Raw genomic sequence first — 23,462 nt, forward strand, 5'->3', positions numbered from 1 at the left:
ATGTGAGGAAAGGTCTGTCTTCATCTATAACCATTTGCATTGCGCTTCTATACAGAAAGTGATCGCGACGAATGCACATCCCTGTACGTACGGCCCCGCAAATGATAAGACTCAGAGGCAGAAGCTGAACAGAAAGGGTCATTTAAGATGGAAATGCAATCTGAAATAGTGAAGTTTGACACAAAGCTGAAAAAAGAAAAAGGCAAACAACTCCGCCCACAACGCTCGGGTTTATAAAAGCAGCAGCATTGAGTTTCTTGTCGTTGTTGTCGTTGTTCTAGTAGTAAGTTGCTGTGAAAGCTTAAAGTCCCTGCACACGCTCGTCAGCTTGTCCTACAAACTCTGATTCAAACCAATTTATGAAATTCATTGCACATTTGATTACAAACAGCTCATGACATTTTCTTCATCCTTACATTTAAAAATAGCTTCTTTTTTTTTTTTTTTTTTTAAACATCATACCACTAAACTTTTTGTAGCGATCATCAATCGAGGGGTGCAGCCTCTTTGTCTTTCAGCGTCATCAGGCACTGGAATGAGACCCAGTGACAAAGTAATCGAGACAACCATCAAAGCGACTTCCTGCACATTCGCAAGGATAAAATAAAGCTTTACAAAAGAAAAGCAACAACAACTTGTTTTAAGTTATTCATCACAACTGTCTTACAGCTGGGTCGCCTCTTTAACGACTGATATGACAATCCCACAATTCTTACCGACATTTCTCCAAACTTCGACTACGCTTACTATACATGTTCCTTTAAAACATAAAGGACAATACAGTGTGTCGCCTCTGTAGTGTAGTGTTCCAGTCATCCTATGCATGGATTACACCTACAGCAGTTACAACCCGTTAATTCAAATGCTGCTACAGAAAGACAACACACATGGCTTCCTCTCCAAAAAGGAGACTGTGATTAAACTTAACAGGAAGTTTTTAAAATAAAAGGCAATCACGGAAATAATCACATGACATGAAGGAGCAAAGTGAACAAATTAAGCTGTCAGTTTTAGGTGTGTGTGAAATCAAAGAGCTTATTCTTGTTTGGCTGTAGTGATACGTTTACCAGCCCAGTGGGTTGATTTTCTTTAATTAAATAATTTTTTTTTTTTTTTTTTTGGTGAAGCAAAAGTCCTAGAAAAGGAGTGCACTTACACACAACAAAAAGAAGCAGCCAAACACCTGGAATGCGCATGATGAGGCATTAAAGCAAACATTTAGAAGCTACGTCAGTTAGTTTGTTTTCCCTCCCCAAAACATTTTAATTGCACTGAACTAAAAATCATACAAACACGCACGCACACACACAGATGGAGCTGGAGAGGTGATGTGGCTCAGACTGGGACTGGGCCTCGTCCGTCTTATTTGCCTAATGTCCGTTTACAGCCTTTTGTTCTCATGGCCACGCCGCTGAGAATAGTTCTGCCTGAGAGAAGCATCTGCAGTTTGTCCCCACAAACTGTGTCGTCTGTTGTCCTTATTCGGCTGTTCTCCCAAAAAAAATAAAAAATAAAAAAAAAGAGCGAGAGTAGCTTCATTCCACAGTAGTGTGAAGATAAACGGTCCCTTCATTTAGCACCCTAGTCTTTCTCCCCGTCCTCGCTGCTTCCTGGTGTGAACAAAGACAAGTTTAGTCATCTGGTAAAACCCCTGAAAACACAACCATTTTATTGTTCATGTAAACTCTGATGACAGTGGTGGACATCAAATTAAACATAATCTTAATATATTCAGACACTTGCATACATATAATAAAATTAGGAACGCAATGGAATCAGATTGGTTAGCTTAACTTAGAACCAAGACTGCAATTCAAGAATAGCTGGGCTCAGTAAGAATGCACACCTCCTAAGTTTGTGAATTTGATGCATACACATGGCACACTGTAGCTGTACAGTGTAGTGGTTTACAAACGGGTCTAATATGTGAAAGATCAGGAGAAGACTCAGGTTTGAGTGAGGAAGGTTTCATTAAAGTTTTGTATTTACTGCACAGACATGGACATTTTCTTCCTAAAATACTGAGCTATCCATTCAAGACTGTATACCAGTTTGGCCTGCTCTACTTGCCTCCTTGTTCAATATCAGAGTCGGTAAGATGGGTAAGGGAAAAGCTGGCAATGCTGGCCGGTGAGATGGAAAAACGGGAGTAGCTTGAAGAGCCGGTCCAGCTGGTATCTAGCATGGACCCCACTGCAGGGGCCGGAGAGGAAAACGACGCTGCAGATGAGGACCTTGCCTTGGATACCGTGTCTTTACCCGTCTTGGACAGGAAGGCGGGTGCGGGTGAGGAGAAGTCATCATCCCACTCAAAACCACCACCTGTAAAGATTTAGTCAGTGAATCAAGACATATGCTTTGTGCAAATAGAGGCTTTTATTGCTGACTTGTGGCATTACCTTCTTCATCTGTTGAGCTCTCAGAGTTGGCAAAGCGGTTCAGGTAGCTGGCAGCAGGCGTGGAACTGCTGAACTGTGGTACCCGACTGTTTGAATCCAAGGAGTGGTCACCCAGTTCCTTGGTGGGCGTCTCCTAAATAAGATTTAATTCAGTTAAAACATATTACCAGTTGCCCCCGCAAACTAAGAAAATGAAGATCACAGACTAAAATTTTACCTGGTCAAACAGGTAGACAGTGACATCATCAAAGAAAGACACGGCTCTTTTGGAGTTATCCGCACCAAACCTTGCAGGAAACGTGAAAGATGATGCTCCGATGTTCAGAGATGTGGGTTTTAACAAGCTCTTCAGGTTCTTCGCCCTGCTGTCGTCCGAGATAACAACTGGCACCGGGTGCACGGTTTCATCCTCGCTTTCTGAGCTAGAGCTGTGCAGCTGGTACGCGCGCATGTCGTCATCCGAGTCGTCGCTGTTCTCGTCCTCCTCGTCTGCATCTACGCCATCTTCTTGCCCATCTAAGCCCGACCCATCCCGCCTCCCCAGGTAACGCCCCTCCACATCCGGCTCCTTTATTTTATGGCCATCACTGGTGTCGGTTCTGGTGAGTTTAGCGTGAACTACACTCTCTGTTGCTGGCTTAGCTGGGGCAATAGAAGGAAGTATTGAGGTTTCTGGGCCTTCAGAGGGGTCCAGGTGATCAGTAAATGCAGTGTCCTTGAAAACCTCTGGTTTAATTCCATCTTCATTGGAGCTGCTGGTAGACTCGACCACCTGGTTTTCACCATTTTCTGTGATACCTGAATCTGCTACTGAACCCATCTCCTTAACATCCTTGGCTTGTGATTCAGCAGGTAGAGAAAATAAAGAGTCAATATCTTTTTCCTTGTAAGCCTCCAGTGCAGGAGCTCCAGAAGCCTCGGGAACCTCATCAGTGGAGTTCCTCAGCCACGTGTCTTCAACAGAACCACCTGCAGTTATTTCTTCAGACTTCTTTTCAGGTTCTGATTCATTGTCAGAAAAGTATGCAGAGTCTCTGTAATTACTTCCCATAATTGGTTCCTCAGCAGGACCTTCATTATCTGGCTGATCTTCCTCACTGGGATCTTCACTGCGAGTATCTAGCACACCCTCTACTTCGGAGATTATGATTTTCGGCGGAACCAGATTTGCCGCAGTTGTGAGCTCTTCTGTCTCCTCTTCTTCTTTGGTAACACTCAAGCCATTTTTTACAGGAGAGGAATCTTGGACATTTGGCTGAGAGTTCCACTCAGGAGACTCCAGGTTCTCAGTCTCATAACCACTATCTGATATCCTGTATGGAGGTTGGAGTTTGTGTTGAGCAATTTGAGCATTCAGTTCATCTCCTTGCTCTCCAAGCCTGTGTATGTCAAATGAGTCTAATGAGTCTGGTGTTTCAGCAAAGTTCTCTACAGTTGGAATAGTGGTGCACATACTGTCTTCCAATAAACTGTCCTGGCTGATCTGGTCCAAAGATGGACCCGACACCAGAAGAGAAGCTCTATCATGAGGATGCCCATTGGTATCCATAAATGATTCTTCATGATCAGACAGAGTGGTTTCCATTTGTATATCTGCATCCTCAATTAGCTCGCTCAACAAATCATTACTTGTTAGGTCTTCACTGTGTCCATTATCTGAAGGTAATACTTGAGCTGGCAGGGGTTCAGGCATTTTACTTTCTATGGGCTGAGTGTCATCCTTTGAGGTTCCAAGGTCATCTTCAAGGCTGGGAATTTTGGCATCTGTGCACAAAGAATCTGTATTGGCACTGTCAGATATTGCAGTGGTGTGGTCATCAGTGTGACTGATGAGAACCTCAAACCTCTCTGAGGTAGAATCAAAACCAGAGTCTACACCTCTGTTTGAGGATTGCAACAGACCAAGGTCTTCTGTGGAAGAACTATTTCTAGCTGGCAGCTGGTTGCTTGTGTCATCTTCTGTGACCACTGTAATGGAAGGCACCAGTGTCTCATTTTCTAGAGACTGACAAAACTCCCCCAAACTGTTACTTGGAGAGTCTAGAAGTTCGTGTCTTGAGGATGTGCTACTTGCTGCCGATTTAAAATAAGTGTTGTCTGCTGTGTTTAAGCTGCCTAACGAGTCAAGCTTATCCCAAGAATTCATTTTGAATGCTTCCTCTGGTTCGTGGGCTAAACCAGGTAAAAGAAAATTTGGTTGTGGGCTTAAGAAACTAGCACCCTCCTTCATTAGGGTTTGATCTTTAAGAAACATAAAATTATCTGCTAGTTTTTCAGTACTCAAAAGACTTTTTCCATTCATGTTTTCATCCTTTGCTTCCACAGAATTCACCACCTTAGTGGGTTCCCCTAAAAAAGCATCCCCATAGCTTCCATCTCTATTCACTGCTTCACCCTCTAAAGTTCCCCCTTCAAGGAAAGGGTTTCCGCTGCGGTCTGGAAGCTCCATAAAATTCTGCCTCCAGGAAGGCGAGTCTTCTTGTTTTGACCCGTCTTCTGTAAAAATGTTGGTGTGGTACGGACTGTCATTTTCAAGAGACGACCAGATGTGGCTGTCTGGTAAATATGAATCCTTTGAGTCAATACTTTGGTGGAAAAAGTCAGCATCTGTGCTTGACTCATCTAGCCGCACATCTTGGAGCACAACAAAATCTTGCCCGCTTGAACCAAAGCCCATATCTGGTTCTCTATTCCCGTCCTCCCCAACAGTGCTCTCCCCTTGCTCTTCTAGTTGGATATAATATTCATTCCCATTAGATGGCTTTTGAGCATCAAACACCGGTAAGATCCCAGGAAATCCTGGAGTGTTCCCACTTTCTCCTCCTGCTGCGCTAGTTGAAGGATCAGGGAAATGAGCCTGAATATCTTCACTGGAAACAGGAAAGAACATGCTGTGGTAGTTTAGTGTTGTGTCTACGCCTGAACGTCCATGGTTACCATCATAGTGGTCATGCTTAGCCGCTTCCCAAACATACTCAAAGCTGAGACCTTTGCTTGTTTCAGTCACAGTCAGAATTTCATCTATTTCTTGTCTCAGGGCATCATCAGCAAACTGTTCCAAGATTGGGAAGGAGGAATGGCTAACAGTGGTCTGCCGCATAGTGGGGTTAGGCTTCAGTGCATCCCAGCGTTGCTCGAAATCTTCTTCTATGTCCTTCTGGCCTTGCATACGCAGATAGATGAGGAGACGGTGTACTTCCTCTGCTGTGGCCCGCTTGTCTGGAGACAGCCAACAGAACTGCAAAATTTCATACCTACAGTTACAGAAAAAAATAAAAAAAAATTAGACACTTTATATTGCTAACAGCCTAATAATTTTAGCAATGTCATTAGTTTTAAATTTAACAATTTTAATGCAAGCTGCTTAAATAGCCATCTTCTGGGGACTCACCATCTATCAGAGTAGGGAAGTTCCAGTTGTGGCTTGAACAGCTTGACTTGCTGCTCCTTGATCACATGGTTGAGAACTTCTCGGTCAGACAGATGTGGGTACGGCTGAGCAGCATTCTCAAAGAGCTCCCATAATGTGACCCCCAATGCCCTACGGACAATTGAGGATTAAAAAAAAAAAAAAAGTTGTACTAGAAGGATAAGCAATGCATATGTGCCACAGGTATCTGCTTTGAAACTAGATGAATTTTCTATATGACTCCACAACACAGCCAAGTTTACACAGAAATGGATCATAAAGTGCTTGTATTTTATTACATATACCAGCATCAGCATTATTTTTGTCAGTAAGGTACCAGACAATGTAACTTCAGTAACTTTACACAGTCAACTGTTGTCTATAGGTAGTTATTTACCAGTTTCACACAAAATTGGTAAATAGATTTTGTAGCGCTGTGTTGAGTTGCTAAAGTAGCTAAAGACAACTTAATCTCACAGTGAAAGCTTATCATGTTTGGACTGTGCTTCACAAATCCCTACACAAAACGTGCACTGCTTATGTGTCCAGAGTAAAAGATATGTTCTGCTACACACGATCCATACATTCACCAGACACTTGCTAGTACCTGGTTTGACCCCCTTTTGCCCTCAGAACTGTGTGATGCTACCATGCAGATTTGTCGGCTGCACATCCATGATGCAAAACGGATGGAGATGATCAACAACAATACTGAGGTAGGCTGCAGCCTTTAAACAATACTTGGTTGGCACACAAAGTATTCCAAAAATATCGTTGACACCATTACACCACCTTGATCTTTGATACAAGCCAGGATGGATGCAGAGACATTTACACCAGATTCATGCAGTGTGGTCTTGTGCCGCTGTAGTCCTGCTTCAAAGTTCAATGTGTTGTGTATTCCGAAAGGCTCAACTGAATACCTCTGTTGTCATGAGTGGTTATTTAAATTATTGTTGCCTTCCAATATTTTCTCTTTTTTTTAGAACATTCTCTGTAAACACTTGAGAAGACTGTGTGGGAAAATCAGCAGTTTCCAAAATACTCAGAGCAGGACATCTGGGACCAACGAACATGTTCAAGGTCACTTTCTTCCCGATTCTGATGCTCGGTTTGAACTTGATGAAACAACAAGTTGTCTTGACCATGTCTACATGACTAAATGCATTGTGCTGTTGCCATGTGATTGGCTGATTAGATAACTGCCTTAAATAGTACCTAATAAAGTGGTTGGAAATTGTATTTGCTGTAGATTCAGTGTAGCTGTAGGATTACATAATAAATACTAACTTTCTCTTTACCTCAGGAAACGTTTAGAATGTCAACATAGTTGTATTCAGTGGCAAATTAGGTACTTGGATAATATGGTAAATGGTAAATGGCCTGCATTTGTATAGCGCTTTTCTAGTCCCTAAGGACCCCAAAGCGCTTCACACTACATTCAGTCATTCACCCATTCACACACACATTCACACACCGGCGATGGCAAGCTACATTGTAGCCAAAGCTGCCCTGGGGCGCACTGACAGAGGTGAGGCTGCTGGACACTGGCGCCACCGGGCCCTCTGACCACCACCAGTAGGCAAACACGGGGTTAGTATCTTGCCCAAGGATATTTGGCATGCAGTCAGGAGGCAGCCTGGGATCGAACCACCGACCTTCTGATTAGTGGCTGACCTGCTCTGCCACCTGAGCTACAGCCACCCATAATAGACTTAGTTTTTAATGTAACCTTTATTCAATAAAGAAAATATAACTTATATAACTACTAAATATAACTAAAATATAATTACAAGTCATTTGTAAGATTGTCCTGACTAAAACAGGCAGTAGTAACTGTGAAGTCATGGAGGGGCTCAAAAAGAATACTGTGAGGAGAGATGTACAGTTGGTGAACTGTCAGGATTGTTGTTTTAATCTGCTGAACATTAGCAAAACTGTAAGTAATCATTTACTATGATACTTTACTTTGTTGTATTCCAAAAATAAATCATGTTCCAATTACATGTATGTATATTTGAGCTATTGTGGATTTGGCTCTACTTAGAATACCTGTTATAACACATTAATACAGTTTCTCTTCTCTAATGACAGCAAGTGAGCCTGGATGTGTGAGTCAGTTTTTGAAATGCCCTCTAGTGTCAGTGCAGGGCTGAAATCTGGTACATACCACACATTGCTTGGCTTGGTCTGTTCCATAGTAATTACGCCACCATGGCGCTCGCCTACCAGCTCAGGGGCCAACCAACGAAGGGGTGCATACACATCATCCTCTGTGATGATGTAATCTTCCTATGGTAGCACAATTTAAAAACAATCTGTTACACAATTTTTAAAATTTTTTCCAAGAAATACTGCAGAAATATGACCTAAATAAAACGTTTATTAGCTCTCATTGAGGTGGTTCACTCTTGCACTGCCTCCCTCTTTCTTTACAGAAATAGATCTAGTGGGTGACCTTATATCATGAGTATTAAATTCAGACAGCCAAACTGACAGATCAGCAGTATTAAAGGAATGCAGCAGACAGAGCTTCCTCACATATGCAGCATGTCATGTTATATGAGAGGACAGTATTAATTCTTCAGTGAAATATATCGTTGATCAAAGGAAACATGTACAGCCTCTGATAAAGTCTGTTTATTTTCAGTCTGTTCATTTGCAACTGGTTGCACAAGCACTGACTTCAGCCAAAAAACATGGCCAGACTTAAACATAAATAAAACTGACTTGCATTTAAACAGTGCTTGCCTACTTACTAACTACTCAAATCACTTCATGCGTATTCATCCATTCATATAATGCTTTATTCTTTGCACTTTTAACACTTTTATGCATCTCACTTAAGGTTTCTCCTTACTTTATATCTGCAGGGTCCAATGCCATAGTCTCCCACTTTGACTGTGAGGTCTGCAGTCAGGTAGCAGTTCCTCAGTGCTAGATCACTACAGGAGCATAAACACAGACATGAGCATTACATTTTGAGTGGTGAAGACATTCAAGACAAATTCACAACTGCTACAGCATTCACAGATTTGGAAGAAAGACCGAGGCCATCACTAATGAAATTATTTAGCTTATTCGGTTTTGTTTAGCCTATGCTGGCATTACCATTTAGAAGTATAAAAAAGGAGTGTGCAAAACAATCAACAAGAATCAAGTGAGGAAAGTTTGGCAAGGATCACAAAACACTTAAAACATTTAGAGGAAATTAGAACAGGGTCTTTCTTATTTTTTCTGTCTTTCACACTGCAACAAGCTGTGGGGACTATTCCTGACTGTGCATCCAACAGCAGGATATGATTTCTGGAGGGAACCACAGGCTGTGCAGACTTTTTGTTAGTCTGCCAGGGGAGGGCGTCACAAGCTCTTGAGACTCAGTCTGCTCATTAAACAGCCATATGGTAGTTCATTCACACTGACTGAAGAGGCAGGCTTTGGTTTCCCTCTAGCCCTGCAGCATTCCCTGTCCACAAGCTCCAAGGCCTTTTTACCCACCCAATGACAAACCCTGCTGACACAAGTATTCTTGCATGCACATGGCCCAGCTACTGTCAGACCCACTGAAACCCCTGTAAGATAAATGGAGCTGTATTTTAAACTCTCCTGTCCCCTGTCCTCTGCTGCTGGCTGACAGCCCAACATACAGTAACACAGCAGTGAGGAAGGAAGTCCAATATCTTAACCCTACAAGGTTAATGCATGCCACAGCAGTGATCGCTTCCATACCTTACCATCCATACAGACACTTGCGCAATTTGGTATCATGGTTGCCAGCAGAAAAAGCAACATAACTAATATGTCTTTGTATTGAACTGTCATTGTTAACACAGAAAGAATAATATAATCTAGTAACCTAATCTAGTCAATAAATGCAGAGTCCAAGAACAACTGACAAAGATCTTTTATAGAAAATGCATGAAAATAACTTTGCTCCCCACTCTCAAAAAAACCCCCAAAATATCAGATACAATGTAAATGCAGCAGCAAATAAAACCTGCAGTCAAAGATAGCACTGTAACTGTTCAGGCAAAGGGTATTTGATCCTTTAGGATGCTTCGACTAACACAGGAGGAAAACATAGCATAACACGCCGCGGATTACAGGAAAATAAACAGTGCAAGCTGTTAGATAGAAACCCTACCTACCTTACTATACAATATAAAGCATTTTAAGATGATCACTCCTGTGATTTGGCACTGGATTAGATTACATTTTTCCTCTTTTATATTATGAAAAGGTGATCTTATTAAACATTAACACAATCATTAACACATTAACACTTTTGTAGTAGAATAATACAATCAAAATCCTGGTAAACCCTAATGAAAAAGCACAAAAATGTCTTATAATGGCTTAAACACCCCTGTCCACGTCTTCCTATTGGGAATCTATTCATGGCACACAGAATAAATTACATACTGTACTGCAACGGGTCCAATTTCACCCTTGCATTACGAAGCTGAGGTTTCAGCTTTGGATACGGCGTGTACAGCACATGGTATTGCTACATAACCATCCTCTCTGTCATTTCTGCCAGCATGTGTCTGTGTGCAGTGTTGTTCAGTTGGTGGTACTTTTTTTTTTTTTAATTTATATTCTGTGGTTAAAAGTGCCACAGAAACATTTTTACGATTGCAGAATAAATTAGTTCACATGAGAACAGGCTTGTAGAACTCTAGTTGAGTAGTAACAAGGATTAAAACACAACGCCCAATATGAGGCTATCCACTTACACGCAAAAAGCAGAATCATCATATCCCTTTGGCAGCGGACAGCTGACACTGTGGCAATGCATGGGAGCTGTGTAATTGGAACCCCCTGAGCTTATTCTGAGCAGGCAAAATAGAGCTGATGAGCTGAGCATCGTATGTTCCCCAAGTTCCCAACACCCCTTGTACCCCCCTGCTGGCTGGCAGCCAGATGTCCAGTACAGACTGGGGTGAAAATGAAACGCAGCCTTCTCTGCTGTGCACACCATTTTTGGACACCACTGGTACTCCTTAGAGTGGCTGGGCAGTCAGCACAAAAGTAAAACTATTAGTTTACCCTTGTCTTTATAATAATATTATGGAATGCTAATGACTAAGTACTCGCCAAGAGATACTTGGTGGTACGCACCTAGTAAAATGTATCTATAGGACAAACATTAAAACGAATAAGAGCACATACTTGGTGTGATTTTAGTATATTGGGATTTCAGGATAAACATGTTAGTCAAGTACATTCATTAAATAAAAATCACCAACATTTCTACTTATCTTTTTTAACATTAAAATACAACTGGAGCACACAATTTGATTATACAGTCAATACAATCTTTTCTGTCTAGTTGTCAGTGACCACTAGACAGAAAAGCATTTCCCGAAACACCGGCTGTATTGAGTGGAAGGAAAAGCACAACGTTTAGCTTAGTGGGTCAAAACTGAGAGGTAGCTAAAAGTGTTGCAGCTCTGAAGTGCTACCTGTGCAGGAAGTTGTGTTTGTGAAGGTGAGTGACACCAGCAGCAATTTCACAGGCCATCCTCTGCAGCTGCAGCAACTCAGCATTTCTGAACATCCAGTCCTGCTGAGAAAGATAGCCCCGCAAATCCCCCTGCAGAGGCACACACAGATAAACACATTCGCTCATTAGTATCAGGAATAAACATTCAACAAATGCAGCAGAACCTCGTATGTATTCTAGCAATGGGAAGAATTTATCAAGTGGCAATAATTAAATGCAATGTGGAGACATCGCCACACAGGGGCAGCAAAGTCCCCTTCTTCTTCCTGACTTCTCAGCACTTCTCACTGCTGACATGTGAGAAAAATAAATAAGGGTAAGGCGGTTTAATGAGTATTGCTGTGTCACAGGTATATGGGTACAAAAGAATCCAGTTCAGACCAGCGAAATAAATTTGCCTGATGGGGTTCAGACTAGGGCTGGGCCATATTATACCGTTCACGGTAATACCGGTATAATGTTAGGCAACGATAGGAAAATGAAATATCGCGATAGAATGGGAGTAAAACGCGCGTGCGCAGTGCCTTTGTTTTCATACGCACATGGCCGATTGTTGAGTGAAACAGATGAACCAGAATTGGTTTGTAAAAATGGTGCAACTTCAGTGATGTGGAACTGGTTTGGTGTTTGTCCGTCAGATACACAACAAAGCACATTTTTTTGCAGAACATGCAAGCGGCCGTTGTTATTGTCATATTTGTCGGACTAAGATGCTCTTAAATCTGGGAGTAATCTGGGTCCTAAACTCCGTATGCTTCAGGTCAAACAACACTGCAGCATCACTTAGAGTTAAAAACTGTCTAAATTCTTTCATCTTTAATAAAACGATCAGCATTGCTGCTTTACCAGGTGTAACTATGAAGTTTAACTTCCAGGCATCCATGAAAACAAAAGTTATTACATTTAACGGAGTTAGAAGTTAGCAGGAAGCTAGCGGAAGTTAGCTCGCTAGTTACCTAAGCATGATATTGCATGTTCTGACTGAGAGATTTCTGAAAAAAATCAAACGTACAGCTCTGCTATCACTTCCAACATAAATGAAGACGGGAAACTAAACAGCAGTGACGTTTGTAGGGTTACTGAAGTTGGGCTAGCTGCTATATAATGATGTGCTACGTGATCGCTAGCGACACAGCTATGTTAGCATAACATAAACAGTGAAGCTGGAGGACGAACACTAACACTTTTCCACTTATAAAAGTTAACGTGAAGGTTCTTCATGGTTAGAAACAAATGCAATCGCATGGCAGGATGCTGTAAACGGACCAAACTTCAGTCAGGAGAACAACTGAGATAATCCATCCACAATACGAGGTTAGTCATTAATATACTGCAGCAACATGGGAATAGAGCAGCTGCCAGAGAATTCAACATTAATGAATCAATGGTACAGAAGTGGAGGAAGCAAGAAGAATGAGTTTAATAAAGTTTGATTTATCTGACTGCTTTGTTTCGCTTAATGTGCCTTATAATCCCGTGCACCTTATGGTCCGAAAAATGCGTACTGCACACTGCAGTTTAATGTTGCAAAGCACCTCTTTTTAACTTCAGTGGATATTATACATGGTTATGCTCAGGATATGTCAGCCCATTTCTACTGGAAATGCCTTTTGGTTAAACTTTCAGCAAGGAATTTGCATTTGCACTGTTATATTTTTATAAAGCTTTAATGTACATAAAAACCAGTTTCTTGTTTAAGTGAAAATAAATGGAAGGTTGTCTTTTTGCGCTAGTAATGTTGTGGAGTTGTATTTTGTCTCGCATCAATTATATCGTCGGTTATATCGTTATCGCAAATTTTCAAATATATATCGTGATAAATATTTTTGGCCATATCGCCCTGCTCTAGTTCAGACTGAAGTCCCCTCTAAACAATAAACACAGACATGAATTTGATAGAGGACACAAAATGCTGTAAGTTATCAGAGTGACAGTCCTGCAGGGGTCTCTGTGATGGAGCTGGATCTCAGATGAGTGCAGTTTCAAAACACAGTCAACAGGGAGTTGCTGTGAACACTTTAACCAAAACTTTTCAGACTGTTCAGCAACTAAATACTGCACTGTATACTAGAGCTTTGCTAACCATTAACTAGATGATGAACTATGTGAGCAAAGGTTTTTCTGAATGAACCCTGTTACAAACATCTTTTAGCAAAGGTGGCCATCAAAGAGTAACAGCATGATTAGAGCCTGACTAATTTATTGCCAGGACAATCTTAGTGGCTAATTTTAGCCACTTCCCAATCTATTGGTATTTATAACTGCCGATAACTGAAAGTTTTAAAAGCGAAGACAAGTCAGGCAAAAAAAAAAAAAACAATTAACCTTCAACCATTCACAAGGGGCAATCTGCAATTTTCTTATTTTTGAACTGTATTGTTATAGAATTTTAGTAAAGACCAAGGATTGTTAGTTTACTCAGTTCTCATTAAGTTTCACAGCAAAAAGTCATGAAGTAGTGATTCTGACAAATCAAACTGTCAGGGGAATTGATGTAGATTAAACAAATGTTTCTTTTAAAAATAATGCTAGTGTATTTAGAATCCACTGATAATGCTAATAATGCTTTAATAAAAATGTCAAATCCCATGCATTTACTGAGCATGCAAGTCTGGGTGTGTGTTTACAAAGGGTTTACTTTTCCTTGAGCCATTTCAGTGCAAGCAGCTTAGATCAGTCGTCTTACGTAAGCACTATTTGTTTGCTTATTCCACACAAACACATACACATACACACACACACACACACACACACAGACAGAGACAGACACAGACAGACACATAGCTCTGAGAAGGGGTGTTCACTGAAGAGCTATATTCAATATATGGTAAGTGATACTGCGTGCCTATCTTTATGTGAAGCAGGTGATTAGGTTTGGGTTCATGGGGATCCAGCGCTGTTAATGAAATGACATTCACCGTGAAAGGCCAAAACAATTAAGTCTGGTGTCTGGCCTGTTTATAACAAGGATATGTAAAGGTTCCAACACAGATTCGTGCCTAACTCAGTAATCACACGATCAAGTTAACAGTGGTGGGGAAAAGAAAAAAGCTATTTTAAGTGCTTTCTACTGCTGAATTCTGCGACTGGATATTAGAACCACAGCAGGCCAAGGATAGGCACCTTTGTTAAATCGGTTCAAGTTTAAAAAATAATTGATTTTCAATAAAAGCAGTTGTGAGAATGGGCAACAACAACATAACCTTGCTCACAGGGTGATGGTGTAACTTCTTTACAGTATTACAAAGAGAAAAAGCAATCACAGCGATTGCTGCTGTAACAGTTAAAAAAGGACAAAGGTGAATTCTGAAATCTAAAAAGAAGAACTGCCACTTGTCTGAGACCTTGAACTAGAAAAGTCTCAACAAACATCTTGGCCAATCACTAGGCAGAAAATCTACGCAGTTGAAGCTTTCACTAACACTACAGAATGTGACATTCTGCAGCCCATGTACCAGTTGCTGGATGTATTTTGATGTCTAAAATGCTTTCAGTCAGGATTACTGGCATGGGTGATACAAAACATAAAAACCGCCATCAATCAAAAGCCTGCCAGAGGGAACGTCACAGTACATTGGCTTTTTGGGATTCACCTTGTCCGCTGGGCAGCTGCAGTGTCACATTTCATGTTTCGACATGTAGCAGATGATTGACACGGCCTCAAGTAGGAAGACGCCATCAGCAAGTCATCCCTTACTTTACATGCAACACAAGCACTTCGACACTTGTTTCTTTATGAAGCAAGTGTCAGCAGCTTATTTTGCTCATCTTGCTTATCACACTGATAAGACGAGACCCGAACCGTACTTGGATAAAGGCCTCAAAACTTTTATCTAGCAAGGGATAGTGAGCATACACATCACTCAGTCGTGCTACCCTCACACATTATCGCCTTCAACAAACAGGACTTGCTCTTCATCATGCCATCCTCCCTAATAGCTTGCACGCATTCATAATAAGTCATTCACCTTGACTCACTTCCATGTCCTGTCAGAGCCATTACGAGAGTTGGCTGGGAAAAACCACAATGCCAGGTCATCTGCCAGGTCTGGGCAGCTGACAATACCCCAGTCTAGTGAGGTTACGCAATCCCTGGCAAGATAAGTTGAACTGGACACTGAGGGACATGTCAGAGAACTGGGAAGCAAGGAGAAAGTTGCTCCAAGCAGTGTTACCTTACGCCTTACCTGGGTACAAACTCTACATTTACAGACAGGCCTAACATTACTAACATTAAAATAAAAAAAATTATATAAACATTAAAATATATAATATATAATATATAAAATATATCAACTTTGAAGTTTTCTCCAACACAACTTCAAAGTCAAAGTCAAGATTTGTCCTGCTAAATAAATCAAACAGAAATGACAGGGTGGTTTATATTTTTAGACAGCACTCTTGGCTTTTTGCATTCATCAGCGTGCACCCATAGGTTTCTTTAGAAAGAGCTTAGTTTACTGCACTCAACAGCCGCTAACACACACACACAAGGTGCCAGCAATAAAAATGCACAAACACAGCAACTGGGGGATCTGACACCAGAGGAGCGTAAATGGAGCCTGTTGCTTTGCTGGGCGAGGTGGGAATGTGAGAGGTCCCTAGCTTAGAGTAACTATGTAACTCGGGCCGGAGAAGGAGGAGGCAGGAGAAGAGAGCTTTCCCTCAGTCAGAACTCAACCCATCCAGAATAAATAAAGGAGAAGAGTGAATAAATCAGCTGCCATAATGTAGTCTGAGTGACTTCATTATGATTAGATCATTCATTTTCTTGGCTTTGAGTGGATGGTTTGGGCTTTTTAAGTAATTATTTTTATTTTTTGGGTTTAAACCATTATCTTTACCATATTTATAAAAGAAAACTGGCAACAACTTAACTTATTCAACAACATATACATATTATCTTAAGTTTAAAACATAGAAAAAAATTATCTTCAATAATCATTTGGTAAAGTAATGAGTGCATGAACTCTCCAGCTTGGTATAGTGCTGATGCTGAGCAGGTAGACAAATGTCTGCCTCATGTCTGCTGCCACTTTAGGGGGCAGCATGAAAAAAAATAGTGCACCATAATCAAAACTACTGGCTGCAGAAGAAACCGAGATCAAAGTGTACAACAAATGTCTTTATATTGTAGTAACATAAATTAATTACAACTATCCACAGCAGCCACTGTCTGTGCTTCTTTGCTGTTTAACATGTTTCCAACCAGTCAGCATTCAATCAGCCAGAGGTAATGCTCCACTGACTTGATGGAGGAGTGCACAAAATAGTGTCTCCATACCCTCTGTGTCAGGTGAATTCCCATAATTCTTTGGTATAGGCAGAGAGCTCTGCAAACAAACCCTTACAAAGCACCATACACTGGCCTTCAGCAGTTACAACCGTCATAAAAAGTGCATGCTGACGAGGTAATTAAGGTACTTTAATGAGCCATAAAATGTGTAGTTTAGGGATGTGTGCGACTAGTCGCTTACACGTCTAATAGTCACTGTTGTCACTAGTTGGTACCAGACGTAGTAGTCATTTAAGCCATTTGTTCAAATTGTAATTGATCTCCAATGCCAATAAATTATTGTGTCCTAAATGTTATACAGTCATCTGCCATCGTTGTTGAGAAATACTATAAATGTGTTAATCTAGGCCTGATCTTTATGTTAAAACTACTAGAATGAGATCATAGATACAAGCGGCGGAACTCAGCTTTCTCCAAAACGTGGATGGGCTCTCCCTTAGCGATATTGTAAGGAGTTCAGTCATTCAGGAGGGGCTCAGAGTAGAGCTCCTACACATCGAAAGAAGCCAGTTTGAGCCGGTTAGTTTAAGTGTTTTTCGTCTTTCTTATCTGTTTGGAGTATAACACAGGTTCATAGTGCATAACGCAAAGTACCATGCATTTAAGCAGAATATGGATTTTGACAATGCCCATTAAATTAAATTTACATTAATATCTGAGTTTCTTAGTTTTAGAACAATCTGTTAGGCAACTAAGAAATTAGTTGCCAGGAATATCCCTGATATAGTTATCCAAATCACAAGTGCAATGTGTCATATCGCAGAAAAAAAGCTCAGTTTGCCAAGTTCATAATAGTGTCTCTATCTGGTCTTATCACTCCAGAGTAGGTCTGGTGACTAAAGACACACCTAGACCGGGTAGTCTCACTACTATATTTAGTAGTTGCTAAGAACCAGTTTCTTGCGAAATTTGAGCATCTCTCACATATCACAAGTTGATAAACAGTTTTTGAGTACTATCTTTTAAATACCTGTGTATGAGCTAATTCTCAAACTCCTCAATTTCCTCAATGAATACAAATTTCTAGGTGAGTGGTGGCTAAAACACCATAAGCACAGCCACTTCACAATCACTGAAAATTCTTGGACAAGGACTGTAGATGGTAGATTGACAACAGCCTAATTTAATTCCCATGTACATATGGTATTATTGACATAATACCTGTACTGGTGTATTTTAAAAAGCATATAGTTACTTACCATTTCACAGTATTCAAAAACCAGTAGGAAGGGAATTGCCTCAACACACTGTCCAAGGCAGTGGAGTATGTTTGGGTGCTGCAAAACTCTGAAAACCAAATTGACATAACAGGTCATTGATTTGATGACCATCAGGTTACCAAAAAAGTTTAAAATAAGCAAACTATACATTGCAATTACTAATGCAATAAGTAAGAGGAAAGATGCTCCGGGTGCAGTAAACAAAACAGTCTTTGATAAGTTGATGACCCTAACCATAGCCTTCTGAAAAACAATAACAGCTCTCTGCAAATGGGGTGCTCTCAAAGAGAGAAACATCAGTTTTTACCTGTATGGATCCCCTTGCTGCAGGAAGTCATTCTGCTCCTTGGCACTTGCATTAGCTTTCAACTCCTTGACCACCACTCTTGTCCCTGGGTCTGTGTAGATATCACTCAACAGGACCTGTTAATACAACAGAAAGAACACGTCACGCTAAACAAAAAGAAAACAAAGATTCATCACCACCACCCAAGTCTAGATGTTTTTTTCTAAGATTTCAAGGAGCACCACTAACTGCAGAGAAAAAGAAAAAGATTTGATTAACAGAGGAAAAGGTGTCATTTTTTTCCTTGAGAGGTAAGGATTACTTGACACAATATACTACAGTGGCTTGCAAAAGTATTCGCAATCTAATCTGACTGAGCTGGAGCTGTTTTGCAAAGAAGAATGGGCAAGAATTTCAGTCTCTAGATGTGCAAAGCTGGTAGAGACAAACCCTAAAAGACTGGCAGCTGTAATTGCAGCAAAAGGTGGTTCTACAAAGTATTGACTCAGGGGGCTGAATAATTACGCACACCCGACTTTGCAGTTATTTATTTGTAAAAAATGTTTGGAATCATGTATGATTTTCATTCCACTTCTCACGTGTACACCACTTTGTGTTGGTCTTTCACGTGGAATTCCAATAAAATTGATGCATGTTTGTGGCTGTAATGTGACAAAATGTGGAAAAGTTCAAGGGGGCCGAATACTTTTGCAAGCCACTGTAGTCACTGGTTGTAGCGATATTGATTAATGATTGTCACTTGTGATTCAATGATTAAATCACAAGTGACAGCTTGCCATCTTGTTAAATGAATTTTTCAGATGAGTATTTAGCTCTTTGTCTTTTGTGTGGATGCAATTTTGTGAAGAAGATAATTAAAGAAAAACTATCTTACCTGGCCAAACCAGCCGTTGCCGATCTCTTGGATGTAGCTCAGACTGTGGCGCACGACCTGGAAGCCTGTTGATCCCTCTGTGACACCAAATACCCATCACTGTTATTAAGACTGCCCCAACCGACGCATCACAAGTTACATCTGAACCACTTAATAAAACAACAACTTCAAAATAGAAAACACTACAGTGAAATTAAATTGAGAAATTGTGTTGTCACATAGTTGAGTCAGAGATGGTCTTCTTAACAAACTATCTGAAATATTTAATTTTTTAACTTAACCTTTATTTATACAGGTAGTCCCATTAAGGCTCAATGTCTCATTTACAAGAGAAACCTGTTTCAGACAAACACATTGAAATTACAACAACAATAAAACTGCATTAAAATAACAAAAATTAAAAAAAAAACAAAACTGTCTAATGACTAGCACTAAGCACTGTATGCAGCATGTGTAGCTAACTACACCTAAACAGAAAGTACATCAACTTCTTTACATTAAGTTACTAACTAGTTTAACATACCGTGTGTGGATATGAACAACAGGGCTCTAGAGTGCGACCAATTTGGTCGCAAATGCGACCAAATTTTTCAGTGGTGCGACTAAAAAAATAAATAAAAATTTGGTTGCACCTGTGCAACCAACTGTTCGTGTAACAATAAAAAAAAAAAATCTGCAACCTTCCCTGTGGTCAACAACAGACAGACATTATGCCCCTATCGTGGACTAAACCAATCAGAGATATTAAGGGGCGGGACCTCTCTGATTGGCCGTGGTCCAGTTGAAAGTGCAGGTGGAAGTGGGAGGTGAGTAGCTTGAATAAAGCGATATCAATTCATTAAATCCTGAATTGACTTTTAAATATAACTGTGTTTTGCCAGAAATGCCAGATTCTCAGATTAAAGCTCACAAAACCATTTCAACAACAACCAAAAAGCAGATGAGAGCAGGTACACGGACTCCACACAAAGACGTAAACACAGAACGGACTCGACGCATCAGAATCAGCTTTGTCTTTCTCGGCTTTCTCGCCCGACGGCCCGTAGACGGACACGCTGTCGGAGCTCAGCGATCCTGATGCGTCCGGTCCGCGCTGTGTTTACGTCTTTTTGCGCTGATTCTGAGCTGCAGGTTTTGTCTCTCTCCAACCAAAATTCACCGAGCCAGCAGCAAAAGAAGCAGCAAACTGCGCTTCACATTTGATCAATGTCGTCATGAATTTTGCTGTTTTGCTTCCACGACTATTAAAATCACACTTCATGCACAGCTAGGTCTCTCTCTATCTCTCTCTCTGTACTTCAAGAACAGTTTCCCGTCTCAAATCTCTGTTTTCTGTACTATTCATTCGCTTATTACCCACCAGTCTACCGTTGTTTACAGCGCTGTGGCTGCTGTCTTCTTTTCTTTTTCTTTTTTCACTTAAATGACCTCGGACAAGAAAGCCTATTTTTCTGTTATTCAATACTGAAGAAATTTTAACTTTATATGCAGAACATTGTAGAATATTTTTAAGGTTATCTGCTATAAAAAGCCAGACCAGGAAAATCTCCTTCATGTTTTTCTGTGTTTTATTCTCAGTTACTTTCACACAAAGGCATCTGCTGTGATGTTCACAATTCTGATGAAGTCAGTACTGATAAATGATCAGAATTATAATATTTCTGACTGTCTGAGGCTAAGTTGAATCGAATCGGGACTTTGAAAACCGGAATCAAATGGATTATAGAAATCAGTGATGATACCCAGCCCTAGTGAGCAGCCTAGGCACAACAGAAGTGGATGTAGCTGTACTAGGAAAAGAACTATTGCTAACTTTTCGTTAAGTTAAGGCCTGATCCTTCTGAAATTCATAGCCAGTGCTCTGACACGGTGTCATCAATCTTTGAATGCTGAAAAAGCACAGTGTACCCAGAAAAACACATTATATTATATAAATTATTATAAAATGTGTGTGCGCCTAACTTTTGTGCCGGTACGCCTAACTTTTTAAAGTTAGGCGTACCGGTACGCCCATGGCAAAAAAGTTAGTCTAGAGCCCTGAACAAGTATTTCATAGTCACTGTTTATGGGTACTAGGTATGACATTTTCAATAAAAAATGTGACAACTTTTTTAAGATACACCCTTCCATCCCTGTACTGTTCTCAAATTTATGTGAACTGTTGTGACACAGTGATCACATTTGCCAAAGAAATCCCATTTTTGTTTAGTTTTTTCCACAGAGAACGTTTTGGGGTACTAATATTTCTACCCTCAATATTTATTTAATGGTGGGGACCAAACAGTCTACAGGTGGATTTCCACCACCTCTGGTGTTAATAGAACATTTTTTTACTACAAAGTGCAAACAAACATATTTTAATGGACAACCGTATTTCATGACATAAGCTAAGCACACAAAAGTAAGGAAATTTGTGTTTGATCATTTCTTTGTTTTAACTACCGTTGGAAGGCCTGTTTATTTCTGCTTAAATGGTGTAAAATTTGTAAATAAAATGCATTTGTGGGTTGAGCAGCAGAGTTGAGTACTGCTGTTGTGGCTGTGCATCATTCACCCACAAGCTACTGAGGCCCCCGTTTATTAGACAAATAAATTATTAACTCATTCACTGCCAGCCATTGGCAGTGAATGAGTTAAACCCATTGACTCATTCACTGCAATTGACGGCTATAGACGTCAATGGCAGTGAATGAGTTAAATTGCAAACTGTCTTGTTTCTTCAGACTTCAATCATCCAGTCCAGTAAATTAAACTAAACCAAACCAAACCAAACCATCAATAGCAGAACAAACAGTCTGGCACTGGGAGAAAAGATTTTGTAAGCTTCTCATGGGCGCAACCCATAAACTCAACTCTGCTGCTCAACCCACAAATGCATTTTCCTTGTGGCACTATTTAAGGGAAATAACCAGGCTTTCCAACACTATAAGACTTATTGCCTAAAAGCACTGTTACAACAAAGAAATCATGGAAGATACACACATTTCCTTAGTGTTTGTGCCAAGTTTATTTATACAACATGATTCTGTGAATGTGTATGTATCAGACCTGTGATGCGGGCAGGAGGTTGGAGGTGTGGCGGGCCAGGCAGGGGCACAGGAGACACAGCAAGGGTATAGACCTCAGCTGGGGACTGCATAGAAGGGGTGTCCTCTGCTGGCGGAGTGAAGTCGATCTCATCATCAAAGTGATCTTCAAACTCCTACGTCCACACAAACATATGCCATGTATAAATTTGTTGACGGCATGACAACAACAAAAAAAACCCAAACAAAAAACGCTGACTCTCTTTTAGACTAAATTTACACACAGCCCATTACATTATACATTCACCCACTGTGTTTTCATCAAGTCAAGTCTGCATGAAGGAAATGAAACTCACTTGTGTCTGGCTACCTGCCTGCCAAAACTCTCACCTTGAAGTTGATCTCCCTTTCCTTGCAGCAGGTCACACAGTTCACTAGCACCACCACCAAGGACACAATCACCATCAAAGACACCACCAGGGACAGGTAGATAGAGACAGACAAAGTGTCCCCCGTGCCTTCACCTGAAATGACAAAAACAGAAAGAAAATGTGCTGAATCATTCACATCTATCTCTGGAATTCAAAAATAAATTAGAAGGGAATAAAGAAGAAACATGACAGCTGTGTTAGGTTAGCATAAGTGTGTTTGACAGCAGTACAACACATGAGAAGTGTACCAGTACTTCTAAAGCCACCCACAAAGGTACATTAGAGCTTGACAACAAAAATAAACTGCACAGTGCACTACACTACAACCTCTTCATATCATTACTGTCTTTCTCTTGCAACTCCACTGCAGTGAGAAGAAAAAACAATCTGTACCATTGTGCATGGCATACATTAATGAGTGATTCACCACTTCTCCCAAAATGTTGTGGCAATAAGTGTGACTTCTCAGATGACCTCTATCCCTTATCAGGTATTCAGAGAAGCAGTTGTGGGGGTGTCTGCTGGCCAATCACCAGCTGATAGTGCAGCAGTCGTGACAGCGGGTGTAGATCTGCTCAAGTGAGGATGCTGCTGGCCCAGCAGTTCAAGTGTCAGGGCTGACAGCATCCTCACAACCCACCCACTGTGCTGCTCAGCTGCAGCTCACTCGCTATACTAATGCCAAACCACATGAGCCTCAGATTTAGTTAACCAAATTGTACAAGCTGATACTACAGGAGACAAAAGGATGACGGAGGGCACTATATACAGCATGTATGTGCAGGGCTGTGCATTATCAAATTTTAACTGCAATTACAATTTTAGCTTCCACAGATTAATAAAAAAGAAACATCAAGATAAACAGATTATTGAGACTGATTCTGTTTTGTTGTAATGAGATTATTCCACCTTTCAGCAAGTCTAAATTTGTTTAAGTATATTCAAGTGAATTATGAATAAAGAATATGGAAAACTACTTGAATGAAAAGCTATG

The 23,462-nt window shown here is 40.6% G+C and overlaps 1 protein-coding gene across 1 annotated transcript in view; it reads right to left on the reverse strand.

Annotated features, from left to right (window-relative positions):
• Nucleotides 1–411: 411 nt before the first annotated feature.
• Nucleotides 412–23,462, reverse strand: part of lmtk2 (lemur tyrosine kinase 2) — a 32,264-nt gene continuing 9,213 nt past the window's right edge. The window contains exons 2-14 of the mRNA XM_082529109.1: nt 22,428–22,561; nt 22,060–22,213; nt 19,012–19,088; nt 18,138–18,253; nt 17,810–17,897; nt 11,274–11,404; nt 8,669–8,753; nt 7,979–8,100; nt 5,791–5,940; nt 2,617–5,653; nt 2,400–2,532; nt 2,071–2,322; nt 412–1,610 (exon numbers count right to left, since the gene is read on the reverse strand). Coding sequence (XP_082385235.1) covers nt 1,582–1,610; nt 2,071–2,322; nt 2,400–2,532; nt 2,617–5,653; nt 5,791–5,940; nt 7,979–8,100; nt 8,669–8,753; nt 11,274–11,404; nt 17,810–17,897; nt 18,138–18,253; nt 19,012–19,088; nt 22,060–22,213; nt 22,428–22,561 — 4,508 coding nt within the window. The 3' untranslated portion in view covers nt 412–1,581. The remainder of the gene's footprint in view (nt 1,611–2,070; nt 2,323–2,399; nt 2,533–2,616; nt 5,654–5,790; nt 5,941–7,978; nt 8,101–8,668; nt 8,754–11,273; nt 11,405–17,809; nt 17,898–18,137; nt 18,254–19,011; nt 19,089–22,059; nt 22,214–22,427; nt 22,562–23,462) is intronic.

Source organism: Aulonocara stuartgranti (assembly GCF_965226115.1).
Source record: "Aulonocara stuartgranti genome assembly, chromosome: 4".
In the NCBI taxonomy this organism is placed as follows: Eukaryota; Metazoa; Chordata; class Actinopteri; order Cichliformes; family Cichlidae; genus Aulonocara; species Aulonocara stuartgranti.